Source organism: Pipistrellus kuhlii, unplaced genomic scaffold (genome assembly GCF_014108245.1).
Source record: "Pipistrellus kuhlii isolate mPipKuh1 unplaced genomic scaffold, mPipKuh1.p scaffold_m20_p_12, whole genome shotgun sequence".
Lineage (NCBI taxonomy): Eukaryota > Metazoa > Chordata > Mammalia > Chiroptera > Vespertilionidae > Pipistrellus > Pipistrellus kuhlii.
In genome coordinates this window covers 44,367,977-44,386,163 of record NW_023425427.1, presented here as the reverse complement: position 1 = coordinate 44,386,163, position 18,187 = coordinate 44,367,977, and the positions used below count along the sequence as shown (strand labels likewise).

The 18,187-nt window shown below is 43.9% G+C and overlaps 1 protein-coding gene and 1 pseudogene across 13 annotated transcripts in view; one reads left to right on the top strand and one right to left on the bottom strand.

Moving 5' to 3' along the window:
* Positions 1–354: 354 nt before the first annotated feature.
* Positions 355–1,489, bottom strand: LOC123652172 (annotated as a pseudogene).
* A 53-nt stretch (positions 1,490–1,542) lies between these two features.
* Positions 1,543–18,187, top strand: part of BNC2 (basonuclin 2) — a 432,069-nt gene continuing 415,424 nt past the window's right edge. For 11 of the 13 annotated variants that reach the window (XR_006741320.1, XM_036434122.2, XM_036434117.2 and 8 more), the window contains exon 1: positions 1,543–1,743. Coding sequence is in view for 12 of the 13 variants with exons in the window: in XM_036434122.2 (XP_036290015.1) it covers positions 1,741–1,743 (3 nt within the window). In the remaining variant the exon portion in view is untranslated. The remainder of the gene's footprint in view (positions 1,744–18,187) is intronic. The other 2 variants (XM_045580261.1, XM_045580258.1) reach the window with 1 other exon arrangement.

Here is an 18,187-nt window from a genome sequence, read left to right as displayed (position 1 = left end):
AGTCTCCCTAGTCGTGGCTCCTGAAAAAAAGAATTAAAAAAATTATTGTGAACATTTTTCTATGACACTTGACTGTACATCAAAGACACTACAGTAGGTCCTTCCATGGCTGCATCTTAAAAAAAAAAAAAAAAAAGGAATTGCATTCTGACCGTTTCTCCCTGCCTCTCCTTCGGGGAGGACAGAAAGGAAAGATGGTTTTTCTCTCTGCAGCGGGAACCGGTAACTGAACCTGTTGTTGTTCCGCTAAGCCAGCCTGCCTGCAGCCTCGGCGGATTCCGATCCTAAGTGCTCGGGGAGTTTACGCTTGAAACCTGTGCCTCCCTCCCACGTCAGATAAGCGGGAAGTTTGCTCTAGCCATGATAAATCTGCACACGGCGGGGATGTTTTTGGCCCAAAGCGTACGTTAGGACGATGATTAAAGCCGCCCTCCTCCCCTGCTCGCGGCCGGGGAGTGTGTTTTGCCTGCATCTCCAAGGAACGTCCCGCAGCTGCCGCCGGCGTGTGCGCGCGCGGGGCCCGCAGCCGGCGCTCTGCGTCCCCGGGGCCGGGCGCCTCGGGTCGGCCCGAGCGTCCTCCGCCCGCCGCGGCCACCGGTCCTCCCCGCGGTCCCCTTCCGTCTCCGAGCCCAGCCCGGGGAAGGGAAGGGGAAGGAAGCCGTCGCCGCAAGCCGGCGTCTCGGCCGGCTCCTAACACGCCGCCACCCAAAACTTTTTTTTTTTCCTCCTCCCAGCTGCGCGCAACTTTGTGCCTTTTCGCCCAGCACGTTCTCGCCCCGACTTTCAGTTCCCTGGGGTTCCCTTGGCTCCCCTCGCCGTCTCCCCCAGCGCGGGAGGAAGGGGGGTGGGTTTGGGAGGGAGGGGGTCCCCGGGGGCGGGGGGCGCGGAAGAGGAGAAGGGGAAGGGGAAAGGGCCGCGGCGGCCCGGGAGGAGGAACCGGGCGGAGGGGACGGCGACGGGCGCGGGTGCCCGAAAAGGAAAGCGCCGCGGCGGCCGGATAAAGTTCGCGCCCTTTCCGCAGCGTCCGCAGCCTCCCCTCCCCGCCTCTTCTCTCTCTCTCCCTCCCTCTCTCTCTCTTTTGACAGCTGGGCGCTTGCGGCCACCTCCACGTCCTCGCCCGCACCCCCCAGGGACGCCCCGAGTTGTTTTCCATCCCCCCCAGACACAGCCGGCTGGGAAAGTTACAAGGCGGGAGGGAGACACAGACATCCTCCTCGGGCGAAACCCCCTAGACCCTAGCCGGGGGCAAACAAGGAGGCCACACGAATCCGACTTTTTTCCGGTGCAAAAAAGGGAAGCCACCTTGTAGTCGCGACAACAATCCCCGCGGAGAGGAGCCTCCCGGGGGGCCCGCCAGCCCGCCCCCCAGGTCACCCCGCCCGGCCCCCGGCCGCCCGCCCCCGCCCCCGCCCCCCGCGGCAGCCCCCTCCCGCGACGGCCCGATCCCTTTCTTTTTTTCTTCTTTTCCTTTTTGTGTCCCGTGGAGCCGGGGAGCGCCGCAGGCTCCGGCTCGGGCGCGGGTGTAAATCAGTCACCTGAGCCCGAGGGGCCGCGGCGGGCGCGCGCGGGCGGGGAGGCGGCGGCGGGCGCGGCGGCCGGAGGAGCCCGGCGGGCGGGCGGGGGAGGGAGAGAAAGGCCGAGACGGAGCGGCGAGCGGCGGCGGCCGAGGGGCTGGTCCAGGCGCGGCCGCTAAGAGGAGACCAAGAGGCGGGGGCTGCACTTGACAACCAGCATGCGGAGATGGTAAGAAGTTTCCACCCTCCTTTCCTTTCCTGCTTTCTAGTCGAGACTTCGGGAGCGGGGAGCCCCCCGGCCGCCCGGGGAGGAGGGGTGGGGAGACAGTGTTTTCTCCGAGTCCGGCGGGGAGAGGTGGAGGGGGGTGGTGGTGGTGGTGGTGGGGAGGGGGGCATGGGAGGGGAGCCCCAGTCCCAACCTGGCCCCTGCTGTGCCCCCGAAATCCCCTCTCAACTTGGCCCAAGTTTGCGCGGAGAGTTCCAGGTGGGAGGGTGTGCGGGGGCGCTGGGAGCGTCGCCCCCTCTCGCGGCTGCGGGGAAAGGTGAGCGGCAGCTCCTGGGGGTTGGGGACTGGCTGGGGGGGAGGGGGAAGGGGGGCCAAGGGGAGGCGGGGGGGATGAATGGAGCGCTGGAAGGAGCTGGGGCGGGCGGAGAGGAAAGCTTTGGAGACAACGGGAACTTTTAAAACTTGCCCGCGAGTGGGGGACGAGCGGCGGGGCGCGCGGGGAAGGCGGCCGCGGCCACCAGGTCCCCCGCACCTTGGCTGTGCCCTCCCTTCGCCCCCACGTTGGGGGGCGGGGTGGGGGGGTGGAAACTTCCCTTTGCAAATGAAGAAATTGTAGGAAGTGCTCCCGGAGGTTGTTAGGAAGAATGTGCAAAGCGCAGGCAAGAAACCCCGGAGAGGGAGAGGTTTTGGAGGTGCAATGTTTGGATGAGCCGATTTGCCCGACTTACACGTGGACCGCACGGTGGCATTTGGGGCCCGGAGAGGGGGCAGAATAATAATACCGCCCCCCCCCCCCAAAAAAAAAAAAACCAACCTAGATATAATCCCCTGTGAAGTGAGGTTGAGATTAAAAAAATAAAAGTTCCAAGTGCAAGTGGCGGCGGCGGCGGCGGCGGCGAACGCAGCCGCGGAGGAGATGCCAGCACCGCCGGCTGCGCTGGAAGCGGCTCCGGGCGGCGAGGCGGCGCGCAGGCGGCTCGCCCGCGGACGGGCGCTCTGTCCGCTTGCGGGGAAGGGATTTGCTAGAAATGGATTTGCTAGAAATGGGGCTGGACCACTCGCTTCCTTTTCGTTTGCTTCCACCCGGTGCTGCTGCTGTTACCCCCCTCCCCCCTGGGGGATCTCCCGGCCGGTTCCGCAAAGTAGATGGCATATGTAAGAAGGCAGGTAGCGGGTCGGCATGTCCCCTCTCTTCCCTTCCCCTTGGTGTGTGACATCCCTTGTTTCCGTGATCAAAGTCAAGACTGGAGGGTCAGGAGATGCGACTTGTCAAAGGCAGGCGCTCAGACAAAAACAGTGTGCGCCCAAGACGGTGGCTACAGTGACGCGGACAGAAATTAAAGTGATTCTGAAAGCAGCGAGCGGTGTATGGTGCTTCCCATTTTCCCCTAGGGTCAGGCTTGTTGGAGAAGGGATGTACAAAAGACATCATAAAAGAATCCCCGAGTGCCCAGGATTAAAGAGGCAGGGAGTGGCTGTTTCATTATTTTTTTTTAATGTACTTCGTGGACAGTTACAATGGTTGGAACCTGTGTTTAAGTGGAGGCGTCAAAACAGAATGTTCAAGGTATCTGTTTAGCGCTTGAGCGTTCTTTTTTTTTTTTTTTTTTTTTCCTTCTTCTAAGCGGCATTTAACACAAGAACACTTTAAAAGCCGGATGTAGGGATTCATTTTTCTTCCCTTTTTTTCTTCCTTAGCCTGTGCCCTATGTGTCTGCACATCTTCCGAACTCTGGTCACTTTGAACAGTGACTAAACCCATGTGTCACCCGCTGCGTTGTGTGTCCTGCAGTTTCAGAGATGACTGTGCACACACATGCGTGCTGGCAGTGGGGGGGGGGGGGGGATAGATTTCCTAGGTGGTGTGTCTGATCGGAGGACGGAACTCGAGAGGAGTGAGACCTTGTCCAAACTGATAGAACTTCCTTTACTCTTTGGAACCACCCCACCAAAAATCTCTTAGGAACTTCTAGAGGGTATCTGGGTTTTCATTTGTAGCGGTTTCATTTAAACTGTTCCGCCTTAATGAAGTTCTCAGTGGTAGCTAACTCTTCTGTTCCCAGAGAGCAGAGTATTTAAAATCCAGATTGCTAATCACTTTACCAAAGTATTCTGGAGTATCTTCACCTGAGGGAAGTGAGGCTGGGCTTGAATGGGAGACTCTTGTGAGAAAAGTTCGAAACTGACTTTTTTTCTCCCCCCCCCCCCCCCTTGAGCATTTTAAGTTCGGTGTTGTTTGCTTGTTAAACTTAGGAGGGGGTGGGGGAAAGCAACCTTGGGATTTCAAAACATAAATATTAAGAAAATATTAATAGCAGTTATACATTCCAAATACTGATCCCCGCTTCCCCTTTTACCTGAAATGTGAAGATGTCTGTCAGGCAGGGAGGTGTGATGACAAAAAGAAACAGACAAAAGCAAGCGGGACTGTTGCCGTATTAAAATGTAAGTGTTACAGTTTGAATTTTCAAGTGAGAGTTTTTGAGTTCAGCGCTTTACATAACATTTTGTCCTAATCTCGCTTGCTGTCAGGGATGTTTCATGGTTGTGCAATTGCTGCAGTCAAGAATGCCAATTTGCATTCCAGGAGTGTCATTTGATTACTTTTATCTGCACAGCTCCAAGACCGGCCCAGACCGCTCGTTTCATCTTGCCATGTCACGAGTCAATGCTGTGTCGTCTTTTCAAAAATCTGCCTGATTTAGACAAGAAAGAAAAGCACTTTCATGTAGCAGCCGCAGTCCCCTGCTAACTTGTCAGCAGCAGGATATGATTCACTTGGGCCCAGAAGAATGGAACAGAGAAGGCGGGTTAGGCGGTTCAATAAAGCCCACGGACAGGTAGTGTGTGACATCCCCAGAGAGCTGCAGTTAATGAAGAACAGGTCTGCTTAGCTCTCCACACGCTGACCTGGTGCTGTCCCCACAGTTTTCTCATTTGATCTTTCCCAGCAAATTGATCTTTTCTTGTTTTTTTTTTTTTTTTTTTTTTTTTTTTTTTTTCCTTCCAAGTTAGTCCTTGTGGGACTGAAATTAGCAGAGCAACTTAAGTTGGATAATACAGCTGTTCAGAAAAGGAGAAATTGGACACTGGCTCAGAAAGGGGGCGGGGGTTGGGAGGTGGAGGGAGCTGTTCTTTTTGTTGTTCCTGGGAATATGTCTTACATTAAGGGAGTCCAAAATAGGTGATGACTTGAAGCTAGTGGTTCCCCTTTATTTTTAGAGTTTAGAGTTAAGGCTCCTCACCATTTTAAATATTCCTTAAGTATTTGAAAAGATGGTCCTAGTGAGTATGAGGAGCTCTGTTTAGCATTTTTCAGACTCACTTGTTTGAGACAATTTGCCAGTGCACTGTGTGGCTTTTATGGCTATGGTAAAGCTAGACTAAATATCAATGGCATTTTCCAACTATATTATTTATAGTCTTCTAAATAACTACAATCCCAAACGTGTCCAATACTGAATGGCAGAAAAGATTAAGCAATAAAAAAGTCATTACCAATGTTGTGTATAAATATGGCACATGGAAGTGTTTTCTACAAATTACCATGAGCATCTCTGTTTCTCATAAACCCCACAGAGACAGTTTTAATAAAACATTTTTTTTCCATCCTGCATTTAAATGTAGGTTTTTAGAACTGGGACCGGACCACAAGTTTGAATTTGGTATAGATGTTAATATATGTTGTTACTTTTTTTTTTGAAATTAAAATTGATTTTAGCAAGGTGGGTAAATCTAAGTTGGGAATGTAGATATAGCTTAAAACACAGGTTAAAGTTTTATTATAGAATTTTGTATATAAAGCGTGGGTTGGAGGTAAGTAATAGATTCACAACGTGAGGTGGATATAAAGAGCAGTGTTTCCTTAATTCCTGTGCAGATGGTCTCATTTACCATCTACATCTTTACAAGAAACAGTTGAAAACATTCCTTGTAGAAGAGGAGGCAGCCTTTTCAAATCTTTCCTGCTGGATGGAAATTGCATAGGGTCATTGGTTAGTAAACTCCTCTCTGAAGAGCTAGAGGGAGCCTCGTGATTTTATTAGACATATTTAAGGGGGAAAAAAATCACTCTGGCAATCAGAAGTTTGTAGAAAAAGTACATAAAGAATATTGGCATACTGGCTTAGTGTTTAGGTTTGGAGGGGTTATTGTAGGTTTGGTGTTTAGTTTTTTTTTTTTTTTTTTTTTTTTTAAAGCTGTGGCAGAAACAACAGAACTTCCTGTAAGAAAAGTGATCAAGTAGTTTGCTAAGGTTTCTAAGTTCTACCTTTTAGGTTATTTTGAAGATCAAGCAAAATGCAAGCAAATATATTTTAAATCTGATTTGGTTTGCTAAGGTCTGTTTATCGTTTTGTTAACTGAAGGGGTTCTCCTGTTAGGAGGCCAACCTTCCATGTTCTATTAAATGTAACTTCCTCCCAAGTCACTAAGGAAGGGGATGGGTACCTTCTTTCAGTTCACTTAGAGACAGCCTCCTCTCTGTAAATAATGGTTTTGAAGTAGTTCTACACACAACTGCCGTACTCTGGAGAGAAGTCTCCTTTAAGATACATGCTTCATGGTATAAGCATAAATAGTAAGCCATTTATATTAGGAATCAATAAATATTTTACATTTAAAGAAATAGAACTCAAGTGGTATTAAGTTCAGTATTTGTTGTTTAATTTCACAGTCTTCCCACTAAAATTTGCGATATATTTACATTCAAGAGTCATTGACCATAATTGTTCTTTAATATGTATATAGTAGTTTTTAGTAGCCTTACTTTGGACAAACTTATTTGCCATTTAAGTAAATAATATAATCCAGTGAGATAAACTACCCAGATTTGCCTTTTTTTTTCATCTCTTGAACAGTAGCTCTCATTATATCGCTAGCCAATAAAAGTCTTTATTTGTTGCTTATTAGAACCCTCAGTACACTCAAGAGTTCAGCTATAATCTAATTTGGCTGTTCAAAGAGGCTCCCTTGTTTTAAAACATGTTCTCAGTATGCTTTTACCATTTATTGTAAACTATATTCTAACTCATGTATATGCATAGGAACAATTTTACAGATAGGTCATTTTTAAGGTTTGCCACAGAAGAGTTATAACTTTTTTTCTTAAAAAAAAAAAAAGTCTACCTAACAAAGTCATTTTTTTCTTTTTTTCTTTATGTTTCCTGATAATCTGGAGCATTTTTTTCCCCCTTGGTGATTTAAATAATCTTGCTATTATAATTTAAAATCAATTTCCCCTGGAAGACAACCTTCCATTAAGGTATGGCACTCACAAACCAAATGTAATAATTAAGAATTCTATTTGAGGACATTTCACTTTGCAGTCACTTGAAATTACAAAAAGTTTGCCTTGCACTTCACACATTGCTAGCATGCAGATTCAGTTTCCTTACAGTAAACTGCTGGGAAGTTTTGCATTGAGTGGAAGGAAGATAGATGGCTTGAGAGTTTTGGTGATATTTGTAACAAATCACGTTCACTAAAAACTAGACCTTGAACAGTAAAACTCTAAAATGAGTTTCAGGAATTCTCCCATAAGGAAGGCAGAATGTGGAAGTGCTAAATGAGTCACTGCGTGTGGATCTTACCAGTGGGAATTGATTGCAACCACCCAGCCCTCCAGATACAGTATGTAACAGTTATCAAAATGTATAGTATTGTCTTGGAACTGGTGGTTTGTGAGTTCATAGTCCCTGCTTTTTTTATTTTTTTATTTTTTTATTTTTTTAATGTGTGTTTCGTATAAAGATGTAACAACCCACACAAAACATTTTTCTCTTATTATGACCTTACATTTGCCAAAGTTCCCCATGCTGAAATTCCTTTTCAGTATCTTTTTTTTTTTTTTCCTCTTCCAGTCCGAAGCCAGACGTGTACCCAGACACAAAAGCCTCTGTGTATAGCAAGCTGTTTTAAATATTGTGACTCGGCGATGTGCTGTCCTTTCTCTGCTTGAGCCAAGGATCTCTGCTCAGTGTCTATGGATTACCAAGCTCCTTCTTTATTGTACCTCTTGTCAACTATTCCTATTCATTTAACCTTTCATTAGTGTCTGTGCAGCTTCACTGTCTGGAGAGGCAGGGAAAACCCGAAAGGCCCCACTGTCACAGTTATTAGATTTCTCGGTTACATCCCAGCAACCATAAAGAAGTGAGAGCCGGCACCATTGTCGTGCACGCTGCTGTCCTGGGGTGCAGCTCTTCTGTGCATGTCAAGGACATGTGCCACATGTTGATATGCATCCCAGGGATAAATGCACAACATGGGGGATAGGCCGGCACTGGCAGTAATGAGCTTTGTAGGAGTTATTGCAAAGACCAACAGTTTGTGAAGGAATTTTGCTTAACAGGCCAAAGGAGATAGGCAGAGTCGAGGGCTGCCAAGGTTTGCCTGTGCAGAGCTTGTCAGTCACATTGTTTTCATCTAAACCTCATTTGAGGGGAAAATGGAATACGTCGGACAGCATTGAAAAGTCTTATTTTCATTTTTAGTCTTTCAGAGGAGGAAAGTGCTCATTTCTGGTGACTCTTTAGTGTAGTGTAACCATTTTTATATGACCCGAGTCATTTATAGAATTTATCTTAGTTCTTCCATTCCTAGGAAAGCAAGGAGACATTTTGTAGATGCCATCTGTATTTAAAATATGTATAACAATAAGGTGGCCTGTTAATTTTCCTGTGCTGCTCTCTTCCCCTTTGCATTTCCCTCTGCTGCTAATGATTTGATTATTTAGAAATGCATTGGCCTTGCTGCCTCGATGTAAAGGGGGAAAAAAAATACAGTGATCATTGGATCATTTTCAAATCATAATAAAGATGAATATTTGTAACTTTTGAATTGAAAGATGTTACTTCAACATCTTAGAAGATTCATAGAGTTACTTTAAGAATTCTCTAAACATTTGAGTAGAAAGTGGTAAATTATAACACCTTCATCTCTCTCTACCCAAAAGTGTAATTTGTTTTTTAACTAGAAAAACTTTGTTACCAAGAGTGGATAAGAAATATTTTGGTCTTTCTAATTTAAATAATTCTTGTCAGTTTTCCAAACTCTTTGGGGGCTCGCCAACAACTTTGCAAACATATTAATGATTTATTACCAATCCTTATAAAGTTATTTGTAATTTTTACTTGACCCTATCTTTTATTTTTATTTTTTTTTAAAGCCACGTTTCACTTTTTAATAGTTGCATTTGAAGCTTTCTCTCTAAGCTTTTTATGGTGTCTTGTGACTGTTTTAAAGAGCTTAATTGCCTTTGTTTCAGGGAAGAAAGATGAGCTGTTTTTCATATTCCTTCCCTCAGGTGGGATGCTTCTTTCCAGTGAAACATATATTCAGTAACTGACAGCTCAGTGTCCACCCAGCCTAGGGCCATGCTCACTTCTCTGGGCCATTGGGTGAAAGCTCTGTGCACATTATTTTAAGATGAATTTGCCTTTTGTCGTGTGAGGTGACCAGGTGGCTTTCCTCCAGCCAAGACAAGGGAATGCTAACTTTCTCCCTTCTAATAGTCCTGCTTCCATTCATGATGGTTTGTGTTGGGTGAAGTAGAAGAGGAAAGAGGGACTTGGGAGCTATAATTTTAGCCATCACTCCCTCCCCAACCCCCTCCCTCCCCCCAACAACAACAACAACAACAACAAAAAGCAACTTAGAAAATGGGCCAGAGCTATTTGCTAATTAAAGAGAAAGGGATCCATGCAATAGCTACTCTCTTTGGGAATCCTAAAACTCCATCCAGCCAGTGTCTCAGTGCCCATGGCTGATTGGAGGCACCATTATCCACTCAGAGTGAGAATAGCCCTGGGACCGGGTTTGCAGACAGACCCCACTCTATTCCATCTAGGTTAGAGAGCCTCCATTTCGTCATTTGTACAACAAGAGAGTTTGGTCATTGCGAATGTGCTTTCCAATTTTATGTGACAGGGCCAGTCAGGGCTTGGTCGGCTGAGGAGAGGGGCTGAGGGTGATTGGCAAGCAAGCCCCTGCCCCTGATTGGGGTGGGGGGTCAATTGGGGGTGAGGCTGGCTGTAGGCAGGGGCTGTGGGTGGTGGGTTGGCTGGCCCCATTCTCAAATGGGGTGGGGAGGGCCAATATGGGGCCAGTGGCCTGGGGGAGGGACCATGGGTGGTTGGCTAGCCAGCCCTGCCCCTGGTCTGAGTGCGGGGTGGTGGGGGCTGATTTGGGGTAGAGCTGACTGGAGGGAGGGGTTGTGGGCCCATTGGGGTGGTGGGGGTACATTAGGGGGCAGGACTGGCCCAGGGGAGGCCCTGCAGGAGGTTGACCAGTGAGCCCCACCCTTTGATTCACCGGTTCGCTGGCCACGGTGGGTGTCATAGCGACCGGTTGTTCTGGTTGTTAATGACATTCTGCTTGTTGGCTTTTTATATATATAGATGAATAATGCTGCTATGAGCATGTGTGTGCAAATGTTTTGTTCTCATTTCTGTTGGGTCCATACCTTGGAGTGGAATTCCAGCCATATGGGAGCTTATCTTTAACCTTTTGAGAGAGTGAGTGCCAAATCACTTTTACTAAGCAGCTGCACCATTTTACATTCCCACCAATAGTATGTGAGTTTTCTAATCTCTCTACATCCACTCCAAACTTGCTATTGTCTGTCTTTTAATTTTAAGCATCCTAATGGTTGTGAAGTGGTTTTCCTTTGCATTTTCCTGATGATTAATGTTAAACATCTTTTCATATGCTTATTGGCCATTTGTATATTTGTATATCTTCTCTTCAAAGCAAAAAAAGATCTGTTAAATCCTTTAGCCATTTAAAAAATGTATATTTGTATTGATTTCAGAGAGGAAGGGAGAGGGAGAGAGATAGAAACATCAGTGATGACTAAGAATCATTGATCTGCTGCCTCCTGCAAACCCCGCCTCCTTCAACCCAGGGTATGTGCCCTGACCGGGAATCTAACCATGACCTCCTGGTTCAACCACTGAGCCATACCTGGCTGGGCCCTTTAGCCATTTAAAAAAAAAATAGGTTATATGTCTTTTCATTGTTAAGTTGTAAGAGCTCTTTATATATTCTGGACATAAGAGCTCTTTATATATTTTAGACAGAAGATTTACAAATATTTTCTTCCATTATGTGGGTTGTCTTTTTACTTTTTTGTTGGTGTCTTATGAAGCACAGAAGCTTTAGATTTTGATAAAATCCAACTTATTAATATTTTTTTTGTTTCTTTGGAAGATTTTGAAATTGATTTTTAGAGAGAGAGGAAGGGAGAAGTAAAGAGAAAGAAACATCTATCAGCTGCCTCCTTCACACCCCCTTCGGGGGTCCAGAAGCAACCCAGGTGTGTGCCCTGACCAGGAATTAAACTGGCACACTTTCAGTGCACAGGGAGGATGCCCAACCAGCTGAGCCACACTGTCCAGGGCTTAATTTTTCTTTTGTTGTTTGCGCTTTGGGTACTCGAAGAAACCACTGTCTAAACCAAGGTCATGCTGACTTATTCCTGTATTTTCTTTCAAGAGTCTTACAGTTTGAGCTCTTATATTTAAAGCTTTGATCCTTTAAAAAAAAATATATATATATATATACACACACACATAATTGATTTTTTATAGAGGAAGGAAGAGGGATAGAGAGCTAGAAACATCAATGAAAGAGAGACACCAATCAGCCACCTCCTGCACACTCCCCACTGGGTATGTGCCCACAGCCAAGACCCCGACCAGAATCGAACCTGGGACCCTTGAGTATGCAGGCTGATGCTCTATCCACTGAGCCAAACCAGCTAGGGCAAAGCTTTGATCCTTTCTGGTTAACTTTTGTGTAATTTGAAGTAGGGATCTTCATTCCAGTTGTTCCCAGAAACATTTGTTGAAAGACCGTTTTTTCCCTCTATTGAATTACGATGGCACCTTTGTGGAGAATCATTGGACCTTAGGTGTACGGGCTTGTTTCTGGATTTCTTATTTGGGTCCATTCAGCTACATGACTATCCTTGTGCAAATACCACACTGTCTTGATTACTGTAGCTTTGCATTAAGTTTGTGACTGAGAAATGTGAGTCTTCTAATTCCATTCCTTTCCCCCCCACCACCTAAGATTATTTTAAGCTATTCTTGGTTCCTTAGCAGTTTACTTAAACATTTTTCTTGTTGTGGTAAAACATAAAACCCTGGCTCTGTTGGTTGGAGCGTTATCCCATAAACCAAAAGCTTGTGAGTTTGATTCCCAGTAAGGACACATGCTTAGGTTGTAGATTCAATCCCTGGTGGGCATGCATTTTGGAGGCAACAGGTCAATGATTCTCACATCAGTTTCTCTCTCCCTTTCTTCTTCTTCTTCTTCTTCTTCTTCTTCTTCTTCTTCTTCTTCTTCTTCTTCTTCTTCTTCTTCTTCTTCTTCTTCTTCTTCTTCTCTTTCTCTCTCTCTCTCTCTCTCTCTCTCTCTCTCTCTCTCTCTCTCTCTCTCATCAATTACCCCCTCACCACATACACACACATCATAAAAACTGAACAACTTAACCATTTTAAGGTACAGTGGCATTAACTGTGTCTTGTGCAACACATCTCTAGAACTTTTACATCCTGCAGAATTGAAACTTTGTTGAATAAGTCCCCTTTTCTGTCTCCCCACAGCCCATGGCAGCCACCATTTTATTTTCTAAGACTTTGATTATCTTAAAGTAGAGGCCCAGCCACGCGAGGAGGCGCCTGGCCTCCCACCGTGCTAGGAGGTACCCCATGGGGAGCTGGGACCTGTGCTTGATTCACACAGCACCATCTGCCTTGGAGTCAGGCCTGACTCGCAGCATTTCCCAGCCCCCCTGCTTCTGTCTCAGTCTCTGCTCCCTGCCTCACCTATGTGAGCAACCTCCTCCTGTCTGGCATTGACCTGTTATGGAGTCCCAGCCTAATTTGCATATTACCTCTTTATAATAGGTGGTTAATGTAAGTGAGATCGGGTAGTATTTGTCCTTCTGTAAACGGCTCATTTCTTTCCAACTCTGCCTGCCTTCCTTCTTTCCTTCCTTCCTTCCTTCCTTCCTTCCTTCCTTCCTTCCTTCCTTCCTTCCTTCCTTCCTTCCTTCCTTCCTTCCTTCCTTCCTATAGTGGCCTTTCTAATGAGTGTGAGGTGATATCTCATTGTGGTTTTGATTTGTATTTCCCTGGTGGTTGATGATGCTGACCATCATTTCTTTCATATGCTTGTTGGCCATTTGTATGTGTTCTTTGGAGAAATGTCTATTCAAGATTTTAGTCATTTATTGGAGTTTTTTAAATTATTGAGTTGTTTTTTGATATATTCTGGATATCAACCTATTATCAGAATTATGATTTGCAACCAAACAGTAGGTTGCTTTTACACATGTTCGGTTACTTTCTTTACTATACAGAAGCTTTTAAAGTAGTCTAATTTGTCTGTTCTTTGTTGTTTTTGTCCTTACCAGTCTTCTTTTAAAACAAATTTATCTGATTCTAAAAGAGGAAAGACTGCATTCAGAAGGTACATCTATTGTTTGGGTACTATTGCAGCTTTTGGTGGTTCTACAGGGGACAAGAAATATGTCAGTTGACTAAGAGCCAAAAATGGCTGTTAGTTCCCTGTGAAACACATTGGTTTTACTTTGATGTTTTTTAATTATCACAGCATTTAAAAAAATTCTAGGTGTTCTGTATAAGGGAGACAGTTCATGCCCGGGAGGGTGGAATTAAGTACCTAGAAATAATTGTTTCTGGTTTTATAAATATGTCAAAGGAAAGGAAGAAAAAAGTTATGATTGAGAAAATTTCTCTTTCTGGACATTTCGTAGTAACTAGAAAAACACCAACGGTGACTAAAGCTAAAACTTGTAAGATTTCAAACCCAAACTAACTAGTCTAGTTATTCAAATCTAGCATGACACATTTGGAAGTAAAGTTTACCTGACAAAATTTGTAATTAAAATACCTAATTTTAAAATTTAGAGACACTGGGGAGCAAATGAAAGGTAATCTAATTTGGGAAGCAGCTGAGTTGTGTCATTGTTGAATTAAAAACAATTATTCCCTTAAAGTTCTAATTTCTCTTTATTCATGGTAGTAAAAACCTATATTTCCATCCAGTGTAATTGCTTTTCTGATGGACCAGTCTTGCTTAACTTTATTGTCTATTTTTGTCCTCTGCCAGTTGTGTTGGACAAAAAGTTTTATTTTTCATTCAGTATCAACTATTAATTAGATGTGCTGATTAAATAGATAAGTGCAGAGTATGTGTCTTTCTTTCTCCCCACATCAGTGTTTGTATATTTAAAAGTTAATTAGCCAACTTTAAATTGTATCTCATGACATAGTTTGAGGATTTACATTTCCCCTGGTAAAAATTCTGTAAAGGATTTAAAATCATTTATAGAAGTTGATATGGTTGAAAAATGTATATTTACTAGACACTTAGTTTTGGATTACATATACATTTTATTTTTCCCATGGCACATTTTGTTCATGTTGAACAAGAAATCAGTGTTGCATTTTTGTCCTTTTTAACATGTTTTGACATGTGCACATATGTATATAGAATGACAAAATCGTTTGTGCTGTTCTTGGTATTGTGCATGGTTTGAGGAAAGGAGGCAATTAATTAGAATAGTATAGCCATACAAAGGAAGTCCACTCAGTTCTCTGGCCGGTGGTATGTAATCCTACTGGGATACACATTTGACTCTCCAGTGGGGTAGGGACGTTTGTTCTGTCAGCATACCTGTGAGGCATGCTGGTAGAAGCACTGTGTGTTCAGTTTGCTCTCATTCCGAAAGGTGATTGGAAACAAAACAACGTTGTATTTGTTTGAATTAGTTTTTAAAGACCAAAACATTAATTTTGCTTCGGAGGACATTAACTTGAAGTGATATTACAAAATAAATATTTTTAAACCCAGAACTCTTGCCAGGTGTTGAGCCATATTTTTCAGCCTATCGCTATCTCTGGTAAGAAATAGTTTCACACAAGGGACTTGTGTTTGTTCGTTGGTTTTCCTAGTGTCACTGTGTCCCTCAACATCAACCAGTTATTGACATGACATTTTTTGTGTATAGAGTACAATGATAATTACTAGATCTAATGAAATGAGAGAGAGAGTGTGTGTGTGTGTGTGTGTGTGTGTGTGTTGTTTGTGTGTATATAGAAGTATCCGTGAGGAACTGATACTTTACAACTCTTGTGGGAAGTCAGGATAGTAGTTTATTGAAATTTTATTTTTGGGGTGGAAAGGAATGGTTTAACACTTATATTTCCATGCTGCAGTAAGTAATACCTGGTATGTTATTTTTTTTGTAGTTTCAGATATATGTATGGATGGTATGGATGTATGTTGAGAGTTATCACTGAATGTTTTACTAATATCAGATTGTATTTCTGAAATAGAGATATGCCTGGGTAATAAATAAAAACAGCCAGCAAGTAAATAGTTGATTACTATATGTAGAATAACTTGCTGTATATTTGCATGAAACAATATTAGGCAATAGTGTAGTGATTTGGTAAAAATAAAAAAATGCTTTCAAATTTTTTCAGTTTTTTGGTGTTCAAACTGTACATCTGGGATAGGCGTGGGGGTTCAGTTGTCTTCATATTTCAAAGCCTAACACACGTTTATTTTCAAATATAACAATAGGCGTTTGAGTTTCTGCGAGGCTCATGACAGACACTCAGTTAGCTGCTGTAAGTATTACAGATGAAACAGAAGCTATAACCCTAACATCGGGAGCACAACATTCATTGGCAGGAAGATATTCATTATATGAAAAAGAATAACCATAGTCTAGAGTCTGTCTCTGGTCTTCATTTGCTTAGAAATCTAATTTTGTCAGTACACCACCTTTGAAAGAGTTCAGTTACTCGCAAACTCATTCAGCTTGTTCACGGACAGAGAGGTGGAGAATACACACACACACCTGCAAGCCTGGTGTGTGACCGTGTATATGTCTGCATACCATGTTAGGCGGAATACTCACCTACTTGTATTGGCACGCTTAGCACATTTTCTCCTTTGCAGCCAAATTACGATAAAAATGTTGCTCATTGCTTTATGAGTTTGGGAGTTAAGCAGAGAGTGTTAGGGATGGAAGTGGAAGGCGGAAGGGCCTCCTCACATAGGGAAAACGCTACCAGTGACCTGTTTTATTTACAAAGGATACTTTGGACTGTGTCCCGAAGAGCCTTGACAAAATGTAAATGTAACACCCCCCCCCCCCCCCCCCCCGCCTTGCTTTTCTTCTGCTTCCGTTCCCTTTTCTGATTGACAAATGCTTTTTTCTCTAGATATGTTAATATTCTCAAGCAGATACTCTTAACTGCCCTGGGAGCTACTTGTTAAGGTGACTTTGACTCCGTTTGTTTTTTTATGGACTTAATGCAGATGGCAGTTTCATTTCACTCGTTTTAGATTCCTTGGGAGACACTTCATGGCACTACCTTCCATGTCATTATTTTGTAGAGGGACGGGCGACACTGCTGGGAGGCCACAGGATAAGACAACAGTTTTCTAGAGGGGGGAAAAAAAAGATTTTGCTTGTTTATTGGCCTTACACAGAGGTGTAATAAATTGCGATCTAGAAGCCAATAGGGAAATGTTGTTTGTGTATACTTAATCTCTGAATCTGTTTTCTGTGTAGTAGGCAAGTTTCTCAATGATGTTGGAGATGATGCTCTAACCAACTGAGCCATACTGGCCAGGCCCAATTAATTTTTCTACTTTAGTTTTTGTTCCTTTTAAAACATTTATTATCAGTTAGGTTCTGACTGGAGAGAAAAGTTTGTTAGGGTATAATAGAAAGACGAGGCACTGAATATCCACTGGAAGCTTCCTGTTGGGGTTTCCTTAGGTCTAGTCCAGTGGTCGGCAAACTCATTAGTCAACAGAGCCAAATATCAACAGTACAATGATTTCTTTTGAGAGCCAAATTTTATAAACTTAAAACTTCTTCTAACGCCACTTCTTCAAAATAAACTTGCCCAGGCCTTGGTATTTTGTGGAAGAGCCACCTCAAGGGGCCAAAGAGCCACATGTGCTCGTGAGCCGCAGTTTGCTGACAATGGGCCTAGTCTAACTTTCATCCTTACATTTATATTTTCAGTGTGTAGTTTGGAACAGTTGTGTAATGTGAGAATTTTATTATTTCATCTCTCACTGGATTTAATATATCCCGAACTTAAGTTTGAAAAGGTGTCAGAACAGAAAATAAAGTGAGGGTGATGATGGAGAGAATGGAGAAATTGCACAGGCAATGTTGAACACTGATAAAAATGTAGTTTGAAAAATACATTGAAAAACAGAGGGCCAATTATAAGGAGTGGCTTGAAACTTGTTTTTATGTGCTTCCAAATACCCAGATTCACTATATATTTTTTCTAGGATCTTTCAGCGTCTCCTTCTCTTGTGCCCCTCATGTACTGGGCAGAGTCCTGTTAGATCTGACTCCCCATTATCTTCACCCCCTCCCCGCCCCATGTACTACCCCACTGCTATTACCCTGGTCCAAAGCACCATCACCCCTAACCTGGAAAACTGGGGCACCTTCTAACTGGCTTTGTGCTGCCTCTCTCCTGCCCATCACATCCAGACTGTTCTTCACAGAGAAATAGCTTCTCCATCTCAAAACCTCCCTGTGACTTCTTACCACACCTGCAGTGAAATCCAGACTCCTGCCATGGCCAAAATGGGCTGTGACCCAAAAGGGTATGTGAGATGAGATCGCTGCCCAGTGTGCCAACCACATTTCCTAGGGCTGCTCGCTCTGCTGTTACACTGACCTTCTTGCTGTTCACTGAACATGCCAACCATGTGCTTACCTCAGGTCTTCACGTGTGGTTTTCCTCTGCCTGACTGATCTTCTCCCAGCTGTTTGCATGGCTTCCTCCCCCGTTTCATTCAGTTGCCCTCTTAGATGTCACCCTATTCGAACGTTTTTTACACTGTATGCATCTCTGACCTCTTAACCCTGCTCCTTTTCTTCATTGTGTTTATCACCACTTGAAAATATATTTACATTTTTGTTTATATGCAGCTTACTATTTGTCTGCTGATCCCTCCCCCGCAGGGATATCTGGCTCCAACAGGAACTTTGATTGTCTTGATAATTTCAGAATTTCCACTACCTGTAGCAGTTCCTGGTATGGGAAACATTCAACAGGATATGTATTGAATGAATGAATATACATTCTTTCATTCATAAGCAAATTATTTACCTGGTTTTATCAGCCCTTAGTTATTCATGGAGGATTACTTATGGCACCTGCTGTTTCTGTTCTGAACTGCTTATTGGAGCTTTGGTATCCAGGGTAAATGTAAACACCACAAGTAGTGTGCCAAGATCATCCTATATAGGATGTGGGGAAATATATTGGAAATTTGACTTATCTCCATCTTCTGTGTTTATGTTTGTGCTTTATAAGGTGCAGGATACCTTAGTACAAATATAAGGGATTTACTATAGAGTAAA